The sequence below is a fragment of the Ixodes scapularis genome, unplaced genomic scaffold, assembly GCF_016920785.2.
Source record: "Ixodes scapularis isolate PalLabHiFi unplaced genomic scaffold, ASM1692078v2 ptg001583l_1__unscaffolded, whole genome shotgun sequence".
In the NCBI taxonomy this organism is placed as follows: Eukaryota; Metazoa; Arthropoda; class Arachnida; order Ixodida; family Ixodidae; genus Ixodes; species Ixodes scapularis.
The window spans coordinates 481,774-509,698 of record NW_024610169.1 but is presented as its reverse complement, the minus strand read 5'-3'; the positions used below and the strand labels follow the sequence as shown (position 1 = coordinate 509,698).

The 27,925-nt window shown below is 47.3% G+C and overlaps 1 protein-coding gene across 1 annotated transcript in view; it reads right to left on the bottom strand.

Annotated features, from left to right (window-relative positions):
• LOC115310142 (flavin-containing monooxygenase 5-like) overlaps positions 1–27,925 on the bottom strand; it is a 130,287-nt gene that overhangs the window by 16,282 nt on the left and 86,080 nt on the right. The window contains exon 2 of the mRNA XM_040206517.1: positions 24,973–25,390. Within this exon, the coding sequence (XP_040062451.1) occupies positions 24,973–25,390 (418 nt within the window). The remainder of the gene's footprint in view (positions 1–24,972; positions 25,391–27,925) is intronic.

Sequence of the window (27,925 nt, the reverse complement as noted above, 5' to 3'; positions counted from 1 at the left end):
GTCTAGACATCCGACCGCTGCACCTCGTTCAATGTCGCGGAAAACGACGGCTTTGCTGACGACGCGCGAATTGAGTTGTCTTTGTGATGCGCACTTTCGAAACGTATTGCCGTAATATAAAGTCACCAATAGACTTGTAGTGCTAAGACCTTGCGGTAAGTGAATCAAGATACATAAATTCAAAATCGCAATGTACGTTGTTTGAAGGTTTTTTTGTGTTTTTTTTTTTCGAGCGCGTTGGAGAAGTTTAAGTGCGATAACTACGTCTGAACAATATAAGGAAGAAATGTTTTATTGTTTTTTAATCAGAATGGTTAGAGAGTCAAGATTTCTTGATACTGGTATGATTTAGACCTAGCGGTGACCTGCTTGAATAGTCTCACTATACATACAGAGTACTTGAATAAACTCGAATTTCGGTTTCCCCCGCAGCCAAATCATTCTAAATAGCGGATGTGCCGAAATACTGTAAAACCCTTAATGTTCGCGAGCCCTAAATTTTCGCGAATTTCACGAATTGAAGAATTCGCGAAATTTAGGGGCGCGCGAAAATTTCGGTCCTTAAGATTTTCAATGCAGGCGTCTGGAATTCGCGAAATTTAGTGGTCGCGACTATGTCATCTGTGACCGATTCGCGAAAAATAGGGGCCGCGAAAATAAAGGGTTTTACAGTATTTTAAATTCGAATACTATGAATTTGAAAAGAGAACCTTAGTATTCTACAGGTCACATTCATTTGAAATTCAACGCTCGAATATTTTCACAAGCTTACTTTTGCAAATATGGGGCCACAATCACAGTGTAGCGTTTATTTCGCTTTTAGGCTAACGTCTCCAACATTTAGCGTAATTAGAACATTAGGCGCTTGTGAGTTACAGTGTTTAGCAAAAATCAGACTCCTCTGTGCCCGTACTTGTGGCTATAAAATATGTAACACTTCGAAACCGGAAGTGTCTCCAAGTGTTTTACAGGTATTTCGAGAGGCATCCAGAACGAGGTGCACAATGAAATCAGTTAATCAACTCGCCATTCTTACTATGCGCATGTTCCTTGGAATGCGCTAGTTTTTTTTTTTTTTTTTTTTTTATTTTAAGCTGTACAGATTTGTTTAAAAATACCGTGAAATCTACAGTAATGCAGTTTGTGCGGGTGAGTTATACTGCGAGGGGAACATAGTACAGGGGGCTGATCGTAACGATCAGTCGGATAATTAAGTAAGGTTTGTTAATTAACAATTTTATTAAGAAATAGACTTATCGTTTCAATTAGAATCTTGCTGAGCATTATCAAAACCACTAAATAACTAAATCAGCAATTTTCAGAAAGCATTTGAGCGCTTGAAAAGCGCATTACTGCACTGAAGCTACCACTGGTGCAGCAGGAGCATGGCTAAGGGTGCAATAAAAGGCCCGCGCGGTTTTTCCGTCTCTCATCGTAGCCACAGCCTTGTGCCTGTTTCGCGACTGGTACTTGGAACAACGAAAGAATAAAATGTATTAAGACGAACACACCCTACATGTTTTATTATTTCGTGTTTCAAGTCATCTGTGTCAACCTGCTCTGTGTTCATCTACGACTGGTACGTTTAGCGCACTACTACGCGTCCCACGCGCTCAAAGTATGTCTAAAAATTATTGGCTTAGAGGTCTTGGAGGACGCGTAGCAGGTTTCTAATTCCGATCATCTGAATATTTTCCAGTGTTGGGCACAATACTCGATAAAAGTATTTAAATTAAGCTACTAAATATCGGCTTTTTAAAGTATTTAAAATACTACTCCAGTTCCTTTCACTGTAAAGCACCTTGAGTAGAGTACAAATAATTAGAAATGTAATTCAATTACTTTTAAGATACTTCCGCATTGCGTAATTTGTATCGACGTCAGTGACACATTTATACAGTTGCGCAAATTTTGTTTACACGAATGCTTTATTAGCACGCAAAGACATAACGAAAAAAAAAATAATATCGTAGGGTAATTTTACGAAGTCCAGCCATAAGGAGCAGAATATCACTGATACATGTTACAAAACATTTCTGGGACAAACAAAAAAAAATAAGAGGTCGCTTTAGCTATACGCAACTTTATCGGATTTCAGAAAACAACGCAGAGTCGATAGGCGGGGCGCTACAAACCCTAAAGCGTCAGTCATAAAGCGGTGTCTCCAACGGATCGTCGTATTTTTGTAAAAGAGCGCGCTCGCACAAGGCCGAAACGACGTCTCACCTCGCGATTCTCATTTCCTCCTCTTTTCGCTTTGACTCCGCGAGGGCGCGGAGAGGAAAGGGAGCGAGGCCATTCCTCCTCCTTCTCAGCTCTTCTGCGATAAGATGACGTAAGCATTCTCGCTCATTGGCTCCTTTATTTTCCAGAAATACGGCCATCTGCTCGAGATATGGCTATGTGAGTGATGTTTCGTGGTTTATGGCGACCTGTTGAACACTTCTGCAAGCTTGTTTTGTGAAATCCGAGTTTGGGTTCATCATCCTTTTAACGACCTATAAGGGGCGCGCTGGCGCCTTTCAAAATGGCTGTCATCTGGATGATCGTCGAAGAACAGCACTAAGAGGGGGGGTCTGCGAGGCCTAATTAATTGTAGTTTTGTAGTTCTCACACCGCGGTTCCACCATCGGTGAAACTTGCGAATAGTGACATCGCTGAATATCACGTTTTGTTTGCGGACCTTAGACGGATCGTTTAACTACAATCCATTTTTTCCTATATGGGGAGTTTACTATAAACAAACTTGGGATACAGAACGGAAATGATGAAGGGAAAACAAAGAAACCCCACATGATAGACACGACACTCGGCGCACTTCCTTCAAGTAGGCTGCGTTCAGAAAGGCACTGAACGTTGGGGAACGCTTTGTTGGCATTTTTAGAGGTCACCTTGCTCGTAGTTAGTTTCCTGTCTTCCTTGCGTATCAACAATTTATTAGCAACAAGATTGGGTTGCTCGAAAGAATGTGCAAGTTGGCTCGTACCACGCCCACGCCTCTTCATACCGAAAAACTCGGAAAAGGGAGGAATCTCAAAAATGTATTTGAGATAATGAGTACAAGAGACTCAGAGATGTCATTACAATACTGTATCAAATACTCCCCATCCAAAGTATTTGCAAGATACAAAAATATTTGAACTGCAGTCTCTTCAGTAGTGCATTTGATTTTGGCACAAGTCTGATTTTTACGAATAAAAAAGTTTATTGACAAACGTTACTCAATAAACCGACTGATCATTACGATTGGCCCCCTATACTATGTCCCCCTGGCCGTTTAAATACCTGAACAAACAGCATAAGTGTAGCTTTCAAGGTTATTTTGTTTTGTTTAAAACAAAACAAATCGATGTCGGATGTCGGATGCCTCGATCGGTATATGATGATAAGCTTTGACTAAATCAACTTTACTGTAAATAGATGTTCCGGCGAGTTTCGCGAAGTCGTGAAGGTGGGGCAAAAGATAGCGGTCCGGCAACGTGCTTGCATTCAGGGCACGGTAGTCCCCGCACGGCTCCTTTTTGGGCCATATTGGCCCAAAAAGGGGACTACCGTGCCCTTTTGGGCACGGTAGTCCCCTGGCTCCTTTTTGGGCACCATGTGCAGAGGCGATGCCCAGCAGCTGTTTGAAGGGCGGATAATGCCAAGGTCGAGCATGTGCTCGAATTCCCGGCGAGCAGTTTTGAGCCGTTCACCGGAGAGGCGGCGAGGTCGTGCGTAGAGAGCCGGACCAGAGGTAACGATGGTATGAGTCACTCCGTGGTTTACCGGTTGGGCCATATTTCAGGGTCTTGTGACTTCGGGAAACTCGCTGCATATCCTGTTGATGGTGGGATGTGACGTATCCCAATGGATGAGGTCGTTGTAAATGTCCCATCCACAGTAAGATGCGTCGTGCCGTCGAAAAGACGACGGTGGCGCGTGCTCACGTTCAGGTTGAAGTAAGCCAAGAAGTCCGATCCTAACATGGGACACTTAACTTCAGCGATGAAAAAGATCCACCTGAAGGTGCGGCGCAGTCGTAAGTCGAGGGTCACGGATCGCAAACCATAAGTTGCTACGGGAGTTCCATTTGCGGCGAATAAGCGTACGCCACAGTTCAGGATTTTTCTATCTGCTGTTGTGGGTGGGATCACGGACAACTCTGCGCCGGTGTGGACAAGAAGCCGATTACCTGTGAACCGATCAGCAACGAAGAAAAGACGGCTTGCTGGTCGGCCGGCGTCACCTCCCGCCTCTAGTGACCGGCCGAGGTGTTATCCTGCCAGGTACAGGGACGGTGGCATTTGACTGGGCGGTGTCCGTATTTCCGGCTGTTCCAGCAGGTACCTTGACCTCGCGGCGGCGATGGCGTTCGTGACCGAGATGAATTCCGATGGTTGGGAGGATTGCGTCCCGCAGGACGGCGTGTATCAGCGGAAGGTGGTTGCAGGGCGGCAACGGACGCCGTGAGTTGGTCAATGTTTAGCTGCAGATCCTGCAAAGCAGTGGACGCGGGAGGGGGCTCTACCACCGTGGAGATGGTCGGTGCCGCGTACTCAGCTACACGATCAGCCATCTCCGCCAGACGGTCCAAGGGCATGTCGGTTGCTGAGGCAAGAACCATGCCTCCGGATGCCCCGGGGGTAAGCGTTGCAAGAAGAGTTCGCGCAAGATGGGGTTATCCACGTGGGGGACCTGCTCGCCCAGCAGTTGGCGCATTCGGTGCAGCAATTGTGACGGGCGCTGGTCTCCGAGCTCGTCTGTAGTGAGAAGGTGTTGCAGGCGGCTGCTTGTGGACTCGGTGTTTCTCCGCAGAATGGTGGCCTTCAGATGATCGCAGGCATCTGCCGGTGGTGTTGCCGCTAGCACGTCGTCGAGCTCGTCAGCTATCTCCGGTGGCAAGGCGGATACTATGTAATAGTATCTGGACAGTTGCGCGTTTATCCTCTTCAGGTGAAATTGAGCTTCGACCTGAGCGAACCATGCCCTAGAATTCTTTGCCCAAAATGATGGAAGCCGAACCTGGAGTGTAGATACTGCCGTCTCGTCTTCGGGAGGGCTTCGCTCCATGTTTTGAACAGGACAGGGCAGGTCGTGGACAGGAAGTGGACGTTCGAATGTGGTAGATGCCCAAGCAGCACCAGAAAGTGAATTTCGAACGGCCGACGGTTGGCCAGTGTGTGGACAGCTTGGCCACTTTAAGTGCTTGGCCACCGGAGACATAAACAAGGCCGGCAAGGGTCCGGCCACAAACTAGCTGTTTTTAGCTTGTCCGCCGGAGACATAAACACTGCCGGCAAGCGCCTGGCCAGAAGTGCTCATTTTCAGCTTGGACGCCGGAGACATAAACACGGCCGGCAAGTGTTTGGCCAGCAGTGGTGATTTTCAGCTTGGCCGCCGGGGACATAAACACGGTCGGCAAGTGTTTGGCCACAAGTGCTGATTTTCAGCTTGGCCGCCGGGGACATAAACACGGTCGGCAAGTGTTTGGCCAGCAGTGGTGATTTTCAGCTTGGCCACGGGAAACATAAACACGGCCGGCAAGTGTTTGGCCAGCAGTGCTGATTTCCACCTTGGCCCCCGGAAACATAAACACGGCCGGCGAGTGTTTGGCCAGAAGTGCTGATTCTCAGCTTGGCCGCCGTGGACATAAACATGGCCGACAAGTGTTCTGCCAAAAGTGCTGATTTTCAGTTTCGCCGCAGGGACACCATAATCTAAACTTTCATCGCGTTGACGAAACTTTGGCATAACGACGGGCAGCGAGAGAAGCATCACGAGCGAGTGGTTGGCAGAATATTAGTGCGTGCATCGCGCGAACACTGTTAGCGCAAGCAAACTATCACCGTTTTATTCAGTTTTTTTTTTCGTTAGACTTGAAAGGCTATTGTCTTAACTAGCACTGTCGTGTGATATGTTCATTTGGAACATTATACTAGAAGTGGGAAAATATTGTGCCCGTCGTTGTTCTATGAAAATAAAATACGAAAGCAGCGCCGACGTCATCTTCGCGTTAACTATACCGCTCTGTCGCCGCGCGGCACTCTTAGCGCGAATGCCACATCCGCGATTTTTCGGTTACTGCTCCACATATTTACTTCCCAACTTCACTCGAAGAAAAAAAAGTTGTAATCGGGTGCATCGGGCGCAGATGCTCCCCTTTCCTGGAAGACGCACCCACCGTTACCCAGCCAGTGTACCTGTATACCGACCATACGCCCCCTTCTCTACCTTAAAAACCTATAGCTGTATCAATGCACTCACCTTAGTAAACCGCCACGCTAGCCATGCACCCCGATCAGCTTGTGCTTGAATCAGATAAGATTGGATATTTCAGACTTTGTGTTTTGGAAGAGCCTAAACAAGACGTCTCTCATATATTGATTAAACTTAAGCTTGTCTCAGTAATGTTTTAATTAGGTGCTAGGATACTGATTTCCTGAGCCAAGGAAAGCTAACAGCTTCGGTTAAAACCGCAACGGAAACGTTCAAAATCGAGCCACACGTAAAAGAAAAAGAAAATGAACATCTCGACCTAGATGTGCAGAACGCTGGTTTTGTTGTTAACAACGTGATTGTTGGCGGGTGGTGGGCAACGCCGTGACGCTATTGACGCTATCGTGGTGATTGACGCCAGTGATGCTTGGCCGTACTACACAGTAAAAGTTTTTACACCTTTAAGGGTGTAAAAGGGGTGTTGTAGCAACTTACACCCTCGGCTACACCTTTTTAACAACCTAAAACTAGGAATACAACCTCATAATTTTACCGTAAAAGGTGCTGTTTCGTGTTACACCCTACATTTAGGGCCGGTTGCACCAACGTCGCTTAGCGCAAAGCGGAGCTTAGCCGGGAACTTAAGCTTAGTTTCGGTTTCGTTCGGTTGCAGCAAACTCGCTTATCGCTAAACCTAGCACTAAACTACGCTTAACTTGAGCGCTCAACATTGGGCGCTTTGCTTCTGGTTGTTTCTTAATCCTGGATTAAAAACATGGCGGCTGGTTTGTCACGGTCGACGCGGTGGACGAAATTGGTTGTGAAAAGTGTTTTAGGCTACATCAGCGTGAAAGTCTCAACAAAATGACTTTCGATTGTGACAAGGATGCAAAATATTGTCGCGTGAAGTGTTTATCGACCCCTGTTTTCAAGTTGGCTCTCCACTTTCAGGGCGTGTTAGCCCTAACCGAGAAACGTACGGAGCTGTGGGACTCACGTCTGTATTCCCGTTGGTTCTTCTGTCAACGAGCTTATTCGTATGTACTTACTAATTTTCGCATAGCTGTAACGTATTGTTATTTACCACCTTGTTTATTTACACTTGCAGCGCGTATCCTTCAATCTGATCAGCGCGTTGAATAGTGGCAGTACGTGATCTCGGCGATCAGCTGATTGTCGACACCTCTGCCGTTTGCATTAGATTGCGGCGCTTTTAAGTAATAAAACAGCGAAAATTCAATTTCTTTCGTTTTCTGAGTTTTGAGACAATCTTCAGTGAATTTTCCTTATCTCGCGAGTAGAATCTTGGCTTCAGAAAACTGTATCGTTCCATAACTAACTCTTTTGGTGATCGCATTTTTTTTATATACTTTGCTTTATATCTTTCATTCGTTTCCCGAGAACGAGATACTGTTGTTTCCGAGTTGTGCTCTGTGATGGTGTTTTCCCTTTAATTTGTCGTTTGTTGTCATTGTGACGATGGTTGAGACTATATACTGGAACACGTTTTCAATAAAATTCAGTTGAAAGTTGCGCCTTGTTGTGTCCTCCGTAACTTTTTTGGTGATAGCGATTTTTTAGGAATATTTTGCTTTATATTTTTCATTCGTGGCGACGACAAATCGTAACGACGACTATGTTAGATTCGTTCATTGCTGTATCGGGGCAGGCTGGGGCAGGTGATGCGAAGAGACGACCGTTCTTATCGGCACGATGTGATGTACTAGTGGGAGTTTTTTGTTTTTTTCTGAACTCGACAGTGAGAAACTGAAGTTCGTTTGAGGCTGCAGCGGATGTTCAACGACGGTACAGTGCAGTTCTGTCACCTTGCCGATAGCAACGAGTACCGTCGATGCAAGGTCTCGTGACCTGACCTCTCGACGACTTCTATTCGACGATTTCCGGGCATTTTCGCAGCTGCCCTGGAGAGTTCGTCACTGTTTTGAACTTCATCGGTCTCAGGCTTGACTTGGTTTTAGTAGTCATCTTACCTGCCTACTTATATCCATGATGTTTTGTCTTCAGCGATGTAGCGAGTAGAGTGTCCTCCTCGCGTTCGGTGAGATTTGGGGCCCCCGATGGCTCCTTCGCCTCAAAATGTGAGCACGAAAACTACTACCACTGTCAAAATATCCTGTTATCAACCGATATTAAACACACAATCACAGATGTAAAGAGCATTCGTGTTTATTTGAAGCTTTGACTTCTGTTATTGAAAGTTAAACGAAAAAATGATTGAATTTGGAGACCTTTAATTTGTTACTCACCGAAGGAATACAGCGAAAAGCAGACGCCGACGACGACTACTACGGCAGTTTTTCTTCTTTTTTTGTTTACATCACGTGATTCCTCTCCGCCAATCGTATTCGTCGCTCTGAGCGTTCCCTAGTTTGCTCTGTTTGTCCCTAGATTCTCTACGCAAATCCAGCGTTTAGCTAGGGGCGCGTCTGTGAAGCCGGCTTAACGTTGGTGCAACCGGAATTTAAACCCGTGCTTACCTAAGCTCGGTTTAGGGCGCTAAGCCGGCTTAGGAAAGTGCCGCTTTGGGTTAACGTAAGCGGCGTTGGTGCAACCGGCCCTTAGTGAAGAATGTGAGAAGGGTGTAGAAGAGGGTGCTAAATAAATAATGTGAAATGGTTCTGGAAAGCTTATATATGGCTCTGTACATAATGTACAGGTAAGATTTCTTCTTGAAAAGCAACAGTTGTTAGCAGTCTAGTTTCTTATAATGTCAGTTGTAATTCATGCAAATAGCTGATAATTAAGTGCCTCTTTTGCATACAATTTTTATGTTTGAAAACAAAATTTTATACATGAGTTCATATTTAATTTTCTTACAAATCACTCCATGCTCAGAAATCGGAAAGTAGGGTGAAATGCTCTATACATACATTTTTTACAAATATTGATTGATGGAAGTGTACAGTAAGAAAATCAGTTAGTCTCAAGTTTATATCTGCCAACATGAAATCAAAATATTGTGAAAATGTTTGACAAATATTCATGACATGCTGCTAGAACCTGTCTCATGACCATGTCAACCCGAGTAAAATATTCATTTGAGAATATGGTGACATGCACAAAAACTCACACACATAAAGAGGCAAATCCCATAATAAACCAATCCGAGACATCCCATAAAAAATGGCCTATGGTCTTCTATGGGAAATTCAATGGGAGGCTATCACCCCCTGTAGCTTCGCATGGTCGGCCTTAAAAATTTATAGATACAGCTACAGCCAGCTATAGAAAAGTTTAGGGCGCTGTGTCTAAAGTCTCAGGGCTATGTTTCAATAACAACAACAACAATAATAATAATAATAATAATAATCAATAAGTTAGTGTTTTAACAGTGTCCAGGGACCTTCAATTGTTCTTCTTGCGGGCGCTGTGCAATAGAACGAACAAACAGACGCTTGCGCGCTCGCAGTCGCACACATACACGAGCGCACGCACGTACACACGCATGCACACGCGCAAACCCACGCCCGCGCGCAGACGCACACGCACGCACAACCAGAAACGCACACGCGCATGCACGCGGACGCATCCACACGCGTGCGCATAAACACACGCACGCGCATGCACACACGCACACGCAAACAATTACGACGAAGGAAACGTTGCTTGAGTTAGTTTCGGTTTCGATTTACACAAAAAAGAAACAACCTAAAGTTTAAATAAAACCTAAGATTTACTCACTCTTTGTAATGTTTTACATTATTATTTTAGTGAAATTCTTATTGTTACTAATATAATTTATTTTGCTTAGTATAGTTCTAAAAAAATAACAATAAATAAAAAGGAAAAGAGACTCTTGAAGACTGCGCAAGACCATCGCTATCGCAATCAGCTTCCGTTGGGCTCGTTTGAATGGTCGTTGAAGTTCCAGAAGCTTCGGAAATCTCCTTTTTTTACGTTTTAGCCGTTTTAGTGGATATTTTAAATATCTTCCTTACGAATACCGTGTTCAAGAATAACAATCGATGACTGAGAGCTGGGAGACGCTGCGTCTTGGCAACGCCCGTAAGTTCAGAACCGCCCATGCACGACTCGTGCAAACGCCGGTTAGCAACTTTCTTTTGTTTCTGCGAAGTGGGCTGCAGTTTCAAACTTTGTCGTGTACCGTGTGCTTGCTAAGCTATGCTTGATTCTAACTATGCTTCTGCCCAGCTGTGTTATCTCGGTATTTGAAAAGAGCGTATCTTCTTCAAAACCTGTGGCTCGCTCCGCAGTGTGAGAAAGATTCCCGCGCGGCGGAACCTTGGGCATGTTCTTTGCGCCGTTGTGCGGCGCTCGTCCGACGACGCTTGTGCGGAGCGTTCAAGTGCCGTCTGACGGCAGTTCAAGCATTCAGTCGACGTCCCAAAGTGTTAATCACAGGTCATGCTACTTCTGACATCTTGTCCTAACAGCCGCTCGCCACCGATTTGTTTCATAAAGCGGGAGCGAGAAAAACGTTAGAAGAGCGAGCATGCAGCATGATTTTTTGCATATGCTAATGCCTGTGAGTTGAGACGCGCGGTCGCTTCGTCATTATTCCGAGGGTAAAAGCGCTAAAAACAACGGACAAACAACGCCCTGTGTTTGTTTCTTTTACTTGTCCATTGTTTTTAGAGGTTTCACCCTCGGAAATTAGGTCTCTTCGCGTTTACCGAACCGGTACACTTTTTAAGTTTACGATTGTGTGATGCAAAAAATAAAAGGAGTTTAGATGTCACGTCTTTTAGCAGTGGCGAAAGCCCTTACAAAAATCAGAGCAGCTAGAAAAAACAAAAACATGAAAAAAGGCGGAAAAAATTAAAGGGGCCCTCCGGAGCTTTCTGCGATCGTCTGTTTATGTTGTTATATTGCATAGTAAGTGCAAGTTAATATGTATACAAAGTTTTAGATTACAAAACCGTTTATTAAGCAGATGGCAAAAGAAATATATCGGGACTATTTTCTCTTGGAAGACGATCCCCCATTGCCTGCCCATCGCTAAAACTTGACCAATGGAAATGCTGCATCTCGCGGTGAATGCGAACGTTATTATTGCAACACTTTTTAAGCTTGTTGTAAATTAGAGTTTGAGAAAAACGTAAACTGATTGTGGTGCGGGAAACATAGTCCGCAATTATCGCTCCAATACCAGCGAACTATGTTTTCTCCCCGCAAGCTTGTTGCTATAGTCGGTTACAAGTCAAGAAGGTAGGAGAAGCTCCTCCCACAAGTGTGATGCGCCCGTTTCAAATCTCTCCGCAGTCGAAAGAAGAGTTTACTGGAAACGCTCCTTGTTCCGCTTCAATGGATTCCCACTTGTCTCCGATCCCACTTTTTAAGAAAGCGACCTTTGTATTCATCGGAGAGGGAACCGAGCCCCTGAAAGCAGCCTTTGTAACCATCGGGGGGGAAGCTAATCCCCGAAAGTCGTATTTGTTTCCGTCGGTGGGGGAGAACTCTAATCTCCCTCTCGTGGCTTCCACAATGCTAAGTCAAAGTCGAAAGATAAAGCAAATATGTACAGAAAGGCAAGCCCTTCCTCGCGCGTTGGCCGCGACGTCACGGAAACGGTGGTACGCTATTGGATGCGGAGGTGGCGGAGGGATATCTGATTCCCTTTGAGGGGAATTTGCCGCTACCTTCTTAACCTGTAACTGACTATAGTGGGCGATGCGTCGGCGCGTCGGCTCGTCTGCTTCCCGCGGGGCGTCTGCAGGCGTGCGTTTGCGGGACACATGTTCCTCCTTCCCGTGGATCCCGACTCCGAAGCCAGCTTTGCGATCCTTCCACGTCAACGAGTCAAACTTTTCCTCGTCATCTGTGGAATGCGACTGCGTATTGCAGTAGCAGCGCGACGGTGCGGTGCGACGAACGACGACTGTCGAGCACAAAGTCCGGGTTCCTTGACGACGGTCCGCGCGTGTTCAAGAGATTCCTCCGCGGGTCGGCGGTCGGCCGCGTTGGTGAGGCGCAGTGACGCCGGAATCCTTCGCTTGCTATTGGCTGACGCTTAAAGAGATGCCCCTCCCTTTTTCCGGGCTCATCTCAGAAAGGGGGGGCGTGCCGTGGACGTTGATAGCAATTTTAATAGGGAACTCCGCCGCGCATGACCGTAATTTTATGATTTTAAGGATCCTTAGGGCCTGTAGATTGAGTTACCGCCATAAATAGATCATCGCATAACGATCCGGAGGGCCTCTTTAACTAATGTCAAACCTGAATATTTGATGGAGTTCAAAGACTACCACCGTACCAACTCGCCCGGTTATTCTTTCTGTCAAAGAATAATAGCCAACAGTAATAAACAAATAAATGCCAACTATTAATTGGTTACAAAGACGTAATTGGTGCAGTGCAGCCCTACGCTACTCTACTCTTTTAATGATATCAGGTAATGTGTAAATGTATAGGGCAGTTCATAGCAACCATTTATGTCCGACCCATTATATTGAGTTTTTTCTTTATATAAAAGTTATATGAAAAAAAGTGCTCTTCCTAAATTAAGCCGCACCACTGAATGTACAATAGCGTGTAACGTTTATGTATGTTCTCAGCGAAAGAAAAGGATGCATTAAAAAAAGGCCAATTATTTTGTTTCCTCTCTGTTAGAGCTTCTTTCACGTACACGCAAAATGTGGATGTCTACGTCTAAAAGAGTGGAATTGACATATCCTGCAGGGCTGGAAGGCCTGACTCAGTTTGGCTAGCAGCTTGAAACCTATGGGAACCTGGGGAACTGAACCACAAGAGTGAGAGTGACACCCGCCTTGCACTTCCTGAGCGATGGCACCATGAGGAAGTGGCAGCTGCCCTAAAGTGAATGCAATAGCAGATGGGTTGTTCCAGTGAACCCCTATACAGACGATACCAAGCAGAAAATTATTAATAAATGTGTTATTAAAAATATGGAATGTGAATGGCACGGACGAGAAGGAGGAGATCAACACAGCACTGTGTTGTGTTCAGATCCTCTGTTCCAATATTCTTCATGATTTCTTTTCAATAAATGGCTACTAACTAGTCCAATCATCACCACTAGTCAATAAAAGAATGCTGCTATTTATTAGTATCCATTAACACCGTGCTTGCAGTTGAATCCTACAGTCATTTATTAATGGTCAAAAACAAAAAGGAGGGTGCAAGCTAGCTAAACAGGCTAAACACATAATTTATTAAAGACGGGTTTTCTGAAGGATGACACAAACGCAGAGAAGTATCAAACACAGCTGAGTATTAATGGGCAAAAAATGAATAGGCGACCCAAAAAATAAAACGCAGAAGAAGACATGAAGTAAGTCTTTACAATTCCTCTTCTGCTTGCCACCACTTTACAAAGGGAATTCCTTCCTGGGCCTTACAGCGTTTTACTGTTCACAACCCCTGACATAGCCAAGGACAGTAAACATAAAAAAGCAACCTACTAACACTTGGGTAAATGTGGTTGAACAAACAACAGGGAATGCCTTGAGCTTTCAACCTAGGAAATAAAAAATATGCACAACATCAAGATTTAAAAAAAAAACAGACGGACGCATCACACCTGTTTCTAACAAAAATATAGGCCAAGAAACTTCTTCCAATCAATGGCAAAACACAGGGAAGGCACTAATAGATTTCTAGGTTTCATCATTGTTAGTGATTCTTTCAGTATACCCTTGTGGTCACTCTCTTTAGTCAAAATTGTTTCATCATCATCATTCATTAAATCATCATCACAGTTGTGTTCTTTAAAGGGGTACGGAAACAAAAATCGAAATATTCAAGTTTCGTTTGGAAGTGAATCAAGTATGAGGGATAATAACCGTAAATGATAATCGCACGTTTGTATTTTGAACGGCTGGCTATATTTTGCGTTCCAAACGGTGCACTCCAGCAAGCGCTCGAAGAGAAGCGAACAGAGAGCGCGATGCGTCAGGGGATATCCGGCGCAAACAAAAGCAGAAAGAAAAGATTCCCCGCGTTCGTGGAGTAGCAAGGCAGGCGTGGTTATCAGCTTTGCCCTTGGTGGCGCTGGCAGCGTTGTGGTGGTGTCAAAAGCGTCAGCGCGTTACAACCGAGCCGTTCGAAGTACCCGTGGCGTGACGAGCGTGTGGCTGGCCCACGTGGGCTGCCCAAGGAGCACGTAGCTTCCACAACACTGTCAGCCTAGGGCTGAACGGGGTGGGGAAAGCAACTTTTGTTCGAGTTTTAAGCGACGGGCTAATCTTCTAGGGGGAGAATGGCTGTTTCCGGTTGCACGAACGAGGGTCCGAGAATGAGGGGAGTCCTTCCTTTCCGTCTTCTTGGACCGTTCGGTACAATGCGCGATTTGTGAGTTGAGCCAGATGCGCGTGGGAGACAAGTGATAAGCGAAGCGTGGGTTGCCTGCAATCCCCTGAGACAAACAAAACATGTCACTTGATCTGCAAACAGGAAAGCTTTACATGCTTCGTTTGTGGCAGACCATGATGTTCACAATGGTTCAGCCGTGCAGTGCGATGCTTGGGGCCACTGCTTGCTCACTTAGAGTTCGAGAAAGGGGGGTGCCGTAGCACTTCCCAATTGCCCACGGGGTTATGATGTGGCTTGCAAGGAGCTCTTTTGTATTACTTCATGAAGTGAGCTGTGTTTAGTGTGACTCATTATTTCTTTATCACATGCCTCGTATGTGGTGATGTGGCAATCCCTCTAAGTGAAAAAGTGTAAATGTGTTCAGTAAACATGATAAGCTGTAAATCATGTAATAATAATATAAGAATATGCAATACCATATATGATTTTTGTACAATTTACAAGTTCTGTTATGTGTATTGGTCACTTTCCAATGAAATGTTCACTGGGGTCTATACTTCATTTCACCCTTCGTCCGAGCGCGGCGGACGCCACCAGCCAATCCAGCGTCGGGAGAGCGTCATGTGACCTTGTACTCCACATAACCAAAACGTCGCATGATATTCTCCCGGCGCCAGATTGGCTGGGGTGGCCCAGCATCCACTGGGCCACCCCAGCAGGTGCCCATTTCATGCCAAGCACCCTTTACCAAGGGTGTTAGCAAGCATTCTTTATGAAGGGTGCTTGTCTGAACGCCATAAGAGTGTTAGCCCAGGGACAAACTGATTTACACCCTTAGGTGTGTAAAAACTTTTACTGTGTACTCAAGGCTTCTCTTTCCCATTAGTGCCAGTAAGCTTGTGTAAACTGAAAAATATTGTAACTGAAGAGTAGAGAGTTTTAGTAGATCGCTTCCATGGCTCCGATAACGATACCCGATACTCCGCCACCGCCTCCCTTGCGCATGCATAGTATCGTTATCGAGGCTATCGGGGGTATCGGAACGGTCTACTAAAACTCTCTATTGTTGCACTGTCCCTTCACCAGAAGTTACTACTTTTTATTTTTTTATTTTTTTTTTTATTGCTGCACTACCGGGGGATCTTAATGGTGGGACAACATACCATCCCTGAACCCACGACGACTGGAATGGTGGTCGCAACCAGCGTCGTAAGACTTAGTACTCAAAAAGGTCCAATAAATATTGAGCAGACTTGCAGCAGCTTCGCGTGTCATTACTATGTAAAAGTTTCTGGGGTTGAGTTCTCAAACTTGACCTCCCGAAACTCTTGACAGTCTTCTGAGGAACACCCAAATTTTCTGGCTGTCTGTGATAAATTATATATTAAGTGTATAACTACAGTCACTTTCGGCCAGTGACTGGCCGGAAGTCAATGGCTAGTGGCTGGCCAAACGTGAATGGCCAGTGGCTGGCCGAAAGTGACTAGCCAAAGCTGAATGGCCATTCTCTGGCCTAAAGTGAATGGCCAGCCACTGGACAAAGGTGAATGGCCAGTCACTGGCCTAAAGTGAATGGCCAGTCACTGGCCTAAAGTGAATGGTCAGTCACTGGCCTAAATTGAATGGCCAGCGACTGGCATAAAGTGAATGGCAAGTCACCAGACGAGGACGAAAACACTGCTATTGCCGAGCACTTTGGCCAAGCTTGGGCCAAAGAAAATCTGGTTGGCCATAGTACAGTTGCCAGCGATGGCCCATTCACAACGTGCTGCTTGGGTGGCTACCGGTCAGCCGATGCGTTGGCTGATGACTCAGCAATGAAGTCCAGCTTCGGTGTCCGTCTTCGGGTCACCACTTGAAGTGGCCGAATTGGCCCCTTCATTTATTTACACGTCTGGACGGAGTAGTAGCTGATCCGAGAACTTTGCCGTTGATCAAAGGAGCCGGCTGGTATCGATGTTCTCTCTCGGGCTGGCCGGCCTCGAGTGCTGAGTGCCCACGCGGCGCGCGCTGCTAACGTGGCTCTTGTCACGTGCCACATTGTTATTGTCGTCGCCACTTAGCCGCAATAGATCTGTATATCTTAAAATAAACATCCCATTTGCGATAAACCCCGAGTATTGGCTGAAAGCCAGACCACATAGAAATCAGAGATAAAATAGGAAGCGACCATCATCTCCATAGTTCTATAATGCGGTAAACGACAAATTCAAGGCGTGACAGATTAAACTTGATTATAATATCGTAGAAAAAACTGAACAGCGGAAGGCCAGGCTTCATTCAACGTTTCGAGCAGACTCTGCTCTAAACGTCGAACAAAGCTTCTGCAGCTGCTCACAATTTCTTCTACGCCTGATGCTGTCTTGGTGAAGCATTGATTATTAACACTTTGGATCTTGTTTAGAGGACATCAAACCGCCTTTTCGGGGAATTAAGACGAACCTATATTTTGATCACTTTCCCCACAACATTGAGTGGGAAAACTGGGTGCCCAGGGCACGTGACGTCAAGTTTCTTGTTGAATCCAGTAGTGCAACAATGCCACCCAAGTGGCTTTTCCCCCGCAAAGGACGAGGATTCGCGGTTAGGTGTTTGCAGACAGGCTTTGCGCGTTTGTGGAACCTCTCCCGAACGTCGTACCCTGAATGTGAAACCGAGCGTCGGGGTCGGGGGACCTTTGTTTCCATTTAGCGGGTGGGTGCCCGACGTTCGTAGCCGCAGCGGACGATCCGTGCTTCTACGCCACGACTACGGTAGGGGGATCAGCCTGTCCCCCACCGTCACTTGACGTTAGGTTACGTCACATCAAATAATAATATAATAATAATAATAATGGGAGCTTTATTTTTTCCAACAAAATACAATGTTGAAAAGGTGACACGGGAAAAAAGCTGTAAAAACAGCTTGACGAGCCCCGAGGCACCTATACCAGCAGTCGCGATGCAGGCGCCTAAGAAATTATACAAAAATAAAACATGACATGTGTACTATATGCTTGAGAAACTTCGCAAAAAAAAAAAAAGAGCTGACGCTATAAAAGATAAGTAGCATATTCATACAATTTACACAATAGCGAAAACATGCACAGAACGTTAGGACATCCCGGAAATAAACGCGAAAGAAAACATCGACGATTCAAGAGATTTTAGCGCTTATTGCGGACAATGACAAATGACATCAAGTGGCCTATACACCAATTCAGTTTCCCGCTAAAATTAGCGGGAAACGCACGAGCCGTCGGACGGACGGAAGAACAAACTTTAGGGATTCGAGTAGCGTTAGAAAGCATTTCATGCTTTAAAATAAGAAACGCAGAATTGGAGCTGACATTAATTAGAAAAATCTTGAATCACGCTTTTTTTAGAGCGCAGCGTTTAGGAGCCCGTTTCCGACTTGAGCGGCGTCGCCGTTGCTGTCGTCGTCGGCATTTCCGCGCGTTGCATTAGGGGAAACGTCCAATGATGCAACGCGTGGGTCTCACTCGTGACCCGCGCGTTGCATTATGGCACGTATCCCATATTAGCGTCACACGTGACGTCACGCGTGACGTCACGAGGGTCACGCGCGTTGCATTATGCGAAACATCACCCAAACTGACATCACACGTGACGTCGTGAGTGACGTCACGAGGGTCTCGCGCGTTCATTATGGGAAACGTCCCATGACGCAACGCGCGGGTCACTCGTGACCCACCCGTTGCATCATGGGACGTATCCAATATTGACGTCACACGTGACGTTTCGCGTGACGTCATGGTCATTTGTGAAGGTCACGACGAAAGTTGCGACATTCACGTGACCTTCACTTCACGTGGCCTTCACGGCTGACGTCACGAGGGTCACGAGCAACGTCACGAGGGCGGAGGCAGAGAGGGGAAGCATGAGGGAGAGGAGAAGGGAAGGAGAATGAAAGGAGGAGGATGGAGGAGGGGAGAGAAAGGAGGAATAGGAGAGGAGGAAGGAGGAGGAGCGGAAGAGAAGGTGCATACGTTCCTCTCCGTACCCTCCACTCCTCCTCCTCAAGAGCTGGGCACTAGTTTGGCATTACAGGGAGGAGTAAACATCCTTAATTTTTTAACTACATCATTATTTTTAGTTTATTCTGGACACAACCCGGCAATGTGGTGCCCTCTAGATTGCGTCTTTGCTGTGAAACTGCACCCTTATTTCGTTTTTATTTTATAGAGCAACACGGGCCTCTGACGTCATGCCTCTGCGGTGGCGCTGTCGTCGCCACGGCACCTGAGCAGAAGCTACACCTCATGCGAATCTCGTTTCTGCGCTCGCGCAGTGCCCACACCTGGTGGGGGCAATCGCGGGCTTGTTTGGGAACAGTGTGCCGGTTTATTTAGATACCTGGAGAATTTGTAAATACTGCCGCGTGCATAATCGAGAAGATACGCTTCTACGTTCATCTAGAAGATTCACGTACACTTTTACCCGAGCGTAAACGATAACGTGGCCAGAATGACCTTGCCTAGTCAGTCGAGCCCTTGCTCTTTTCCGAGCATTCTAGGTAGAATGTTTGAGATGGCGAGTGTACTAGAATAGGAGCCGAGCGCAGTATTGACGATTTATTCACTGATTCTCCCTCGCTATAGCCAGCTATTACGCCGACCTACCGACGCTTGTCGCTTCCGCCGTCAACGCTCGCTGCTGCTTTCTTGACGTATGTTCTTTTTCGTTTCTGGCACAAGTTTGACCGTCATTAAATTTTTATTTAAATCCGTTTTCTTCTGCCTCATCGTCTGTCAATCGTGATGTTTCTGGTGGAGGCGCTGGGTAACGCAACCCTTGAAGCGTATCCCTCCAAGCCGCTAGCCCAGTCCCCGCTAAAGAAGAATTTCCATGGAAACGACCGAGACCCAACGAAGCCGCCGTGTTCAAGGTTTGCCCCCGTAACTTTGTGTAATGCCGGAAACCCTCCAGCCGACGAAGCTGACAATGAACAACCAATTGTCGTAGACCCGTGCAGCCGCTCCCATCGCCCGTCGCTCCTCGTACGCCCACACCCTTTCACGGCGAGATCCATGAGGACATCGAGGACTGGATTCAAGACAACGAGCGCGTGGTACGCCACAACGGATGGACTGCTGAGCAGTACCTCCAGAACGTCTACTTTTCGCCGAAGGGTACTTCGAGGCTCGAGAACCACGAGGCTTCGCCAACGTTGTGGGACATATGCGTGGCCGAGTTGAAGCGGAACTTTACGAGCCAACACCGACGGCATCAGGCGTAGTACCTGCTTCAGACACGGATTTAGGCCCCCAACGAAAGCGTGAACAGCCTCGTTCAAGATGTGATACGCCTAAGTGTACTCGCCGACCGTCAAACCACCGAGGATAAAAAGTTGCGCTTTTTCATAAGATACGTCAAGAGCGACATCTTCGGCGGCCTCATCCGGAACCCTCCAACGACAGTCGACAGGTTTGCTACCGAAGCAACAAACAACAAGCGGGAGCTAGCGGCCCGACTCAACACCTCCTAGACAGCAAAACCTGCGCGTTACGTCCCATGACGTCTCGTCCGGGGGTCCGGCACGGGCGCTGATTGGGTACGAATGGCCCGTCAGCGTTCGCCGTGGGGCTCGTTTCCTATCAGAGTCCCTCGCGAGTCGCGAACGCTGCCACGGCACTCGCATCCAATCAGCGCCGATGCGAAACTCCCGGACGTGACGTCTTGTGACGTAACGCGCAGGCTTTAAAGCTGTCTAGAAGTGTTACCCGAGCTCGCCACTATCATCGGCTGAACTACGTTTCAACTCTGGCATCGGTCCGCTCTGTGCTCAGCACCAGCGCCGCCGAGCTTCGCGAGATTGTCCAAGACGTTGTTCGCGAATACCTCACGAAGCTGCTGCTTTTTGGCAATCCACCACCATTGATGTCAATCGCCGAACTTGTGCGAGAAGAGTTTCAGAAAGTCATCAAATCACGGGCTCCTGTCAACCCTGCACCGCCCGAGCAACCGACCCTGAGCTATGCTGCCACGGCCCGACGACCGCCGCCAGAAGCGCGCCAGTACCAGCACCCGGCGCCCTTCGACGGGAGCCCGCCGTATTACGCTAGACGCATTGAGGAACAAGCACCGTACGTCCGAACCGGACCCCCGGCGCCAAGGAGATCGGACGTGTGGCGCACGGCTGACCGACGCCCGATGTGCTACCACTGCAGGGAAGCCGAATGCGTGTATTGGCGATGCCCCTACAGGCCGACCCACATAGGGCGTATTCTCAACGAATTTTCGCGAGTTTTAGTTGGCGTAATCACGGTATTTGGCAAGCGTTTTTTTCACAGAAGGGAAGAGGAGAAGGTCGCCAAACCAAACACGACGCTTTTCGTCAACGTCTCCTCGGCGTTCGGTGCAGTGTAGCCTGACTCGCGCCTTTCATGAAAGAAGGCAAAATGTAGATAGGCTGCTATTTTATTGCGTTCCGCGAGGAAACAGAAATAACTGAATGTTAATATGCAACCAAAGCCAAATTTGCTTACACCTGTTTCGTAAATGTTGGTTGCAACCGCCAAGTTGCCAAGCACTTCCGGCTGGTGGACGGCCGAAATCCCTGCTCAAAACCCTTCCTTTCGGAATTCTTTTCACATCGCACGCAACATCAATTGTATTGTCTTTTGTCTCAGTCGTTCATCGCTCGTTCCAAAGAGATATAGGGATTTCGTAGAGTTCGCCGATAAACCGACCAACACGACAAGCGAGCTCCCATTTCGGCTGCGGAGTGAAGCCAGCCAGCCGGCCGCACAATTAGACAAGCCGATTCTCGAGCGACTTCCGGCACTCAACTCGGGAGCTGATTGGCCGGCACCGCGTCCCACGCTTCCGGATACGCCACGCTGAAATACGCCGATGCGCCGAGATCTGTCTCGGTCGGATCGCCAAATACGCGCGTATTTACGCCGACCTCTGAAGCGCTCGTCCCGACGCCCGCTAAGGCGCCCGAAAATACGTCGCAAATATGCCCCATGTGGTTCGGGCTTACCGGCAGCTTGGGCTTCGTGGGTTCGTACCGAACGCCCCCTGCAGGAGGAGAGGAGAGCGACCGCGGGATATCGAGGAGTACCTGCATCGACCGCCGTCACCAGCGCCCACTTCCCCCCGGGGATCCCGTTCGCCGTCACCACGACGTCCGACGTCGCCACTTTGAAGGTCTCGCCTAGGGACCCTCTCTCCCCTACCATCGTCGGGGAAACTAAGTGCGGTGACCCCTGGAGGTGGAGTTGCCTAAGACGACTGTCGGAAACATCCTCCAAGAGCGTCGGAGGGCACCCACTCTGGCGACGACAAGCATCCGAACGACGATTCTGCAACGGTTCCCCACAACCTCAACGTTGTCATCGACGACCACGACGCGTCGACACTTGTGAGCACCGGAGCAGATTACTCTGTTTTGAGCCGGAAGCTCTCTCGCCGCCTTCGGAAAGTCACGATGCCCTGGAAAGGCCCGCAAATACGCACCACAGGAGGACACCTCATCATGCCTGTTGGGACGTGCACTGCTCGCGTCGAAATTCACGGGGAAGCCTGCCTAGTCAAGTTCGTCGTCCTTCAGGACTGTGCGAGAGACGTCGTCTTTGGCATGGACTTCCTGTGTTAGATACGGCGCCGTGATCGACCTTTGAGCAAACAGGTTGACGCTGCGAAAGTCCGTCCTACCTCCCCAAAATGACGCCAGCAGCCGTCTGAGTCATTGCGGACCACGTAAACCTCCCGCCGCTGTCGAGTGTTCTTGTTCCCGTCGTTAGCGATGCAGTCGCCTGCGGGGAAGTTCTTCTGGAAGGCAACCTCCAACTGCTTCTCGGAAGAGGAGTAGGCGTCGCAAGGGGTGCATCAGAGCTGAAGGATGGACGCACTGTGGTCCTCGTGACGAACCTTCGTCAGGTGTCTCAGGATCTCAGGAAAGGTGCCGCTGTAGGCCACGTCGAAAAATTCCGTAAAGCCGCCGAGATCCCCGCGGTCTCCGGTGGGGTTTCGCCATCTCAGCCGCAAACACAACGCCGTCGCAGCTCGACGTTAATGTTTGAAGAAAAAGAAAAACAGCGCCAAAAAAATAGAGGACAAGACGACGAAGTGTACAAAGAGAGCGCTGACTCTCAGGTGATTTGATAAAAAAAACTGCTCCGACTTTACTTAACGAGATTAACGATTTAATCAAACGTTTCGTCTCCCATGCGGGAAACATCAGTGAAACCTTCAAGTAGGAATGAGCGAAAAAACTTCAACAGCCCTATAGGCTCCTTGCGCTGACGTCACATCGCATACTTTTGAACACCATGGAAAAGGAGGAGAGGGAAGCTGCTTTTGTAAGAATTTTGAGTGACAGGTTAATCTTCTCTAATCTTCTGGGAGGAGACTAGCGACGCCTGTGCAAATCCGGGAGGCACAAATGAGGATCCTGATAAGAGGGGAGCTCCTTCTCATTCTTTTCTCTGGAAGATATCGGAAATGACGTCATGTGCAAGCCACGTATTTAAGTAAGTCCGCGTACAAATCGGGGAGGGTGCCGCGGTTGGAGTTGCAAGCCGATATGAGTCACTTCAGATGAACCATGACTACACGAACCTGCGTGGACCCCACCTTTGTTCACGCGCCAGAGTGGACGCCTTCTCAAAGTCGAAACTGTGACCCGTATTCCAACAACGGTCTACGAGTTCCGTCTTCGCTCTTGTCCAATGCGTGGCCTTCGCCACGTCCTTTTTGTGTTCGCTTAGGCGGGTGCAGCGCCTCCGGCCTGTCTCCCCAATGTAGAATGCGTCAAAGTCGACACAGTTCACTTTATACACAACTCCGCACTGGGACTCTAAGGTTGTGTAATCTCTAGGTTTAGAAATGAGGTTGCGTAGTTTACGATGGGGTTTCAAAGCTGTGCGGATATTCAAAGGGGCGATGACCCTGCGAATAGACTCAGAAACACCTTTCAAATAGGGTATTGTTACTTGCCCTGTCCTATGTCTTTCATTATCCTTACTTCTTCTTTGTCCCATCTGCTTGCGCGTGTTGCCAATAAAACGTTTCGGGTAATTCCGCTTCATCAACAGGTCAACAATAACAGCCTCCTAAGAAGCGCGCAATTCAAGATTAGAAGAAATGCGTTCGGACCGATGTAGTATAGTTTTTACGACAGCCCTTTTATGTTCGACAGAATGATGTGAGTTAAAGCTTAAAAGGTTGCCTGTATCGCAAGCTTTGCGGTACACCGTTGTATCTAAGTGACCGGTACTATTACGGAACACATTAACATCCAGAAAAGGCAGCGCACAGTTATGTTCAAATTCATGTGTGAATTGGATTGATGATTCCACGCTGTTTAAAGCTAAATGAAAGTCAGCAACATGGTCCTTGTTTAAAATTACAATGGTGTCGTCTACATAACGTTTGTAAAACCCTATCGGGTGCGCATGCTGTTCAAGAACAGTCTCCTCCACATACTCCATAACAAGATTTGCCATTGTAACAGGAATTAGACAACTGATTGGACATCCTTCAATTTGGTGATAAATTTGTCCGCGAAACGTGAAATGCGACTGTTTAAGACAAAAACGGAGCAAAATTACAATGTCGTCCACCGCTAACGATGTGCGTGAAGGAAGGCTGTCATCCCTACGTCGGCGTGTTTCGGCTATCTCAACAGCCCGAGAGGTGAAGACATTTATAAACAAGGACACAACATCAAAGGAAACCATTATGTTGTCTTCGTCTAGGACGTGATCCCGAACCAGTCTCATGAATTCTTGGGAATTCCGTACATTTAAATAATTTTTTCCTGTGACCGGAGTGATGAGTTCGACCAGATATTTTGACAGATTGTCCGTCGGAGACAAAACAAATGAAACAATACGACGCAACGGGCACTCGGGTTTGTGAATTTCGGGGAGACTATACAATTTAGGTGTAGATCCGTCAGAAGAAAAACGACGACGGTACGTGGCATCGTCTAGGCGTTTCTTCTTTTTTAGATTGCGGAGGTGATCAACAAGGAATCTTTCAGATATAAGAGTGGGGTCCCGCGGTAACGTCACAAAATGTGCTGTGTCATCAAGAATTACCTGCATTCTTTCATAGTAAATTTCTTTATCGAGTATCACAGTGCCTTTTCCCTTGAGTTGAGCGGCTACGTTGAACGTCTACATGCAACGTTTTATCTATGACATACCCAGCTCTTGAGTTACTACCACATCTCAGAGCTTCTACTTGCCCCGCAGTCGTGGCCGAGTGGTTAAGGCGATGGAGTAGAAATCAATTGGGGTCTCCCCGCACAGGTTCGAATCCTGTGGACTGCGAAAACATTTCTTTTTCTTTTTTTTTTTAAGAAGACAGATGGGATGGCAATCGATGTGAGCACGGACGCCGGACGGACAAGGCTAGACCCTAAGCAGCTTCGCCTCTAAAACTCTTCTGAACCCGAAGGAAAATTAATACAGAAAAGGCCGAACTTTAGTTATAGATCTGCGCACTCGGGTCTGCGTACTGGCTTCTGTATGTGTGCAGAAGAAGGCGGTAAGGATTTCAGACTCACCTCTGCAGCCACATGGGAGGCGTTGACGGCAGCGTCGAGGCCCGAGGTGCCGACGCCCACGACTGCGACCCTCCTGTCCTTGAACTGTTCTGCGTCCTTGAGGCTGTGGGTGTGCACGATCTTGCCCTTGAATTTCTCCATGCCCTTGAACGTGGGCACGTTGGGAAACCCGTGGTGCCCCGAGGCCACCAGCACTGCGTCGAAGGTCTCTCGCCGCTCGACGTTGCCGTTGAGATCCTTGACGACGACGTCCCAGCGACCGGTGTACTCGTAGTCTTTGGCTTGTGTCGCCCGGAGGACTTCGTGACGAAGGCGTATTTTACTTGTGATACCAAAATGGTCCGCGTAGCTCCTCATGTACTCCAGCATCTTGGTGTGTTGCATATAGTTGGGAGTCTCTTTGGGAGGCGGGAAATCGCTATGGAAAACGTAAAGCAGAAGCTTTAGCGTCTTCTTGTGCAGTGCATTATACGGGCAGTCTTGTACACTTTACTAAAAAAAGGAATCAATTACGATCATAACAATTTTCGCTTTGACAGCATTAATTTAGCTTGTTCGATTATTTGAGAACAACATAAGTGAGCGTTACTTTAAAAAGTAACCGTTACTTTTTCGATTACTTCATATTTATGAATCTGCCGTTTTGAGGAATATTCTTTTGTAGTGTGCATTGTTGGATTAGGATATCAAAATTACAAACTACTCGTCCTCTCAATCCACAAGTTTGGGTTGACCATCCTTCTTTCGCGTCTCTGCGGCACAAGCATATACGTAGGAGGATGTTGCTCTCTCCTGTAACGTTTGTCTCGTTCCTGCTATATCAAACAAATCGGTGGACGTAAAGCGAGTGCTAACACGCACACGAACCTAGAGCGTGTAATTGCCAACCCATTAGAATTATCCACTGCTGTTTATATTGCGAATGCCATAGATGCATTTTAAGCACGGCACATCAGAGACGCATCCACGCAGGTACACATAGTGTAGAAAAGAAAACGGCAAAGTACACGAGAAAAAAGTTTATTTTTAACAACCATTGCAAACAGCACGCAAAACTAAGAAATCAGCACAATTTTCTAAAGTTCCTTCGAGGCGCGACACATCGCACGGATTTTGATGGCGCAACGCGCGAGCGAACGTAATACGTGTATCACATTAGGCTTATTTGGAACAATATTTCTGGTATGTTTTACACTTAAAAGGATAAAACAGCGCAAAAAACGACGGACAGGGTAAAGAAGGACACGGACAGAGCGCTGACACGCAACTAAATTTTTACTGGACTCAACGGGGCAATATATACGCGCAATTGAGAACAAAAAGAAGAAAATCAGCCTAAAGAACACTCAAAACAAAAGTACAAAAAACGAAATATCACCTCTAAAAAGACAAACAAAGGCACGCGCTACAACCAAGCTAATCAAGTGGCCAGAAAATGAATCACCTTCCTTGATAGGGCAACGGAAGGGCTACTGACGCACATGACTCCCAATCTGTCTATTTCTAGGGCCTCCAAAATGTCACGTGTCAGCTGGTCCCGGTGATGTTTAACGACCCCGCACTGCTGAAACTGAGGCTGGCATCTGCAGTCACGGCAATGTGTGCCAAGGTGACCGGAAGCAGTTGAAGAGACGTCGTGAGCATGTTCCCTTAGCCTGTCGCTGAGACAGCGATCTGTCTGACCGACATAACGCCTGCCGCAAGACAGAGGGAGGGAATACACAACTCCCTCAGAGCAGGCGATTGCGATGCTTCGTAGTGCAGGCCCTCGCCTCCCTATCAGAGGGATTAACGGCTCGGCACAATCTAGAAAGCTTGTCAGGAGCGGTGAACAAAACATCCACATCACATCTGCCCGCAATACGTTTGAGGTTATGGGCCACGCCATGCATATACACACTAAACATCGTAACACCCTTGTGGGTGTAAATGGCTTGTCCTATAACTAAAACCCATTTGGGTGTAGCAAAACGCCCTAAAAAGGGCGTTATTCCTAACACCCCTAAAATAAGGTATTTTTCCGTAACACCCTTAAAGGACGGAGTTATTCCGAACACCCTTGAAAACTAGGGTGTGATTCTACTGTACACCTTTTTATTAGGGCGTTATCACTGCGCAGTAGGCCCTCTAAAAGGCGCGATTACCAACACCCATAAAGTAGGGCGTAATAACCTTAAAAAGTGCACGAAAAAATAACTGCAAATGCCTGGTTCACTTTTTATTTTTTAGTCAAGGTTCTAACAGGTTCTACAAAATTCTCTATAGACGATAGCAAGCAGGTCATCTGGCCGCAGCCATGTCTTCAAATTGTACAACCGAAGGCCCTAGTTGAATCTCCACTTTGTACTGTTCTTGTGACGTTTATGCTTCCTTGCACTGGTGATGTGTACAAAACTGGCAGGCTTGCAAAGACGCTACGACCGGGAGTTGCTTGGGACGTAAGCGGCAGTTCATGTTTGTAAACCGTAAAATGGTCTATTGAAACGGAAGCAGAGAGGCTATTTTCGACAAATGTTTCGTTACTCCTAAAAATAAACAGATGTGGCGGAAGTGACGATATCGCGTTTGATTGGTTAGAGGTTCAAATGACGAAAGTTACCTATTTTCGCCATTTGACCTTTTAACCAGTCAAACGCGAAACACAAAATAAGGTGTGGAGGCTTATCAGAAGACTAGGCCAAAGGGGGTTGGACAAAGCCGCTAATCTCCCTCTGCTGCTTTGTATTGCCACCTGCCCAGGGCAGGGGAGGTCGCGAAATCGGACTCGTCAGGACTTGCTTTGCGTAGTACAACCTTGAGCGTCTCAAACTGCCACTCATGTAGACGCGCATGCTCTGGTGCGGACCGCGAAATCACAAGATAAATACGAAAAACAATTTTGAACGCCGTCGAAGACGCGATTTCACGTGTACCAAAGAAAAACCTAAAAAAAAAAAAAAGTTTCGGGAAGCTA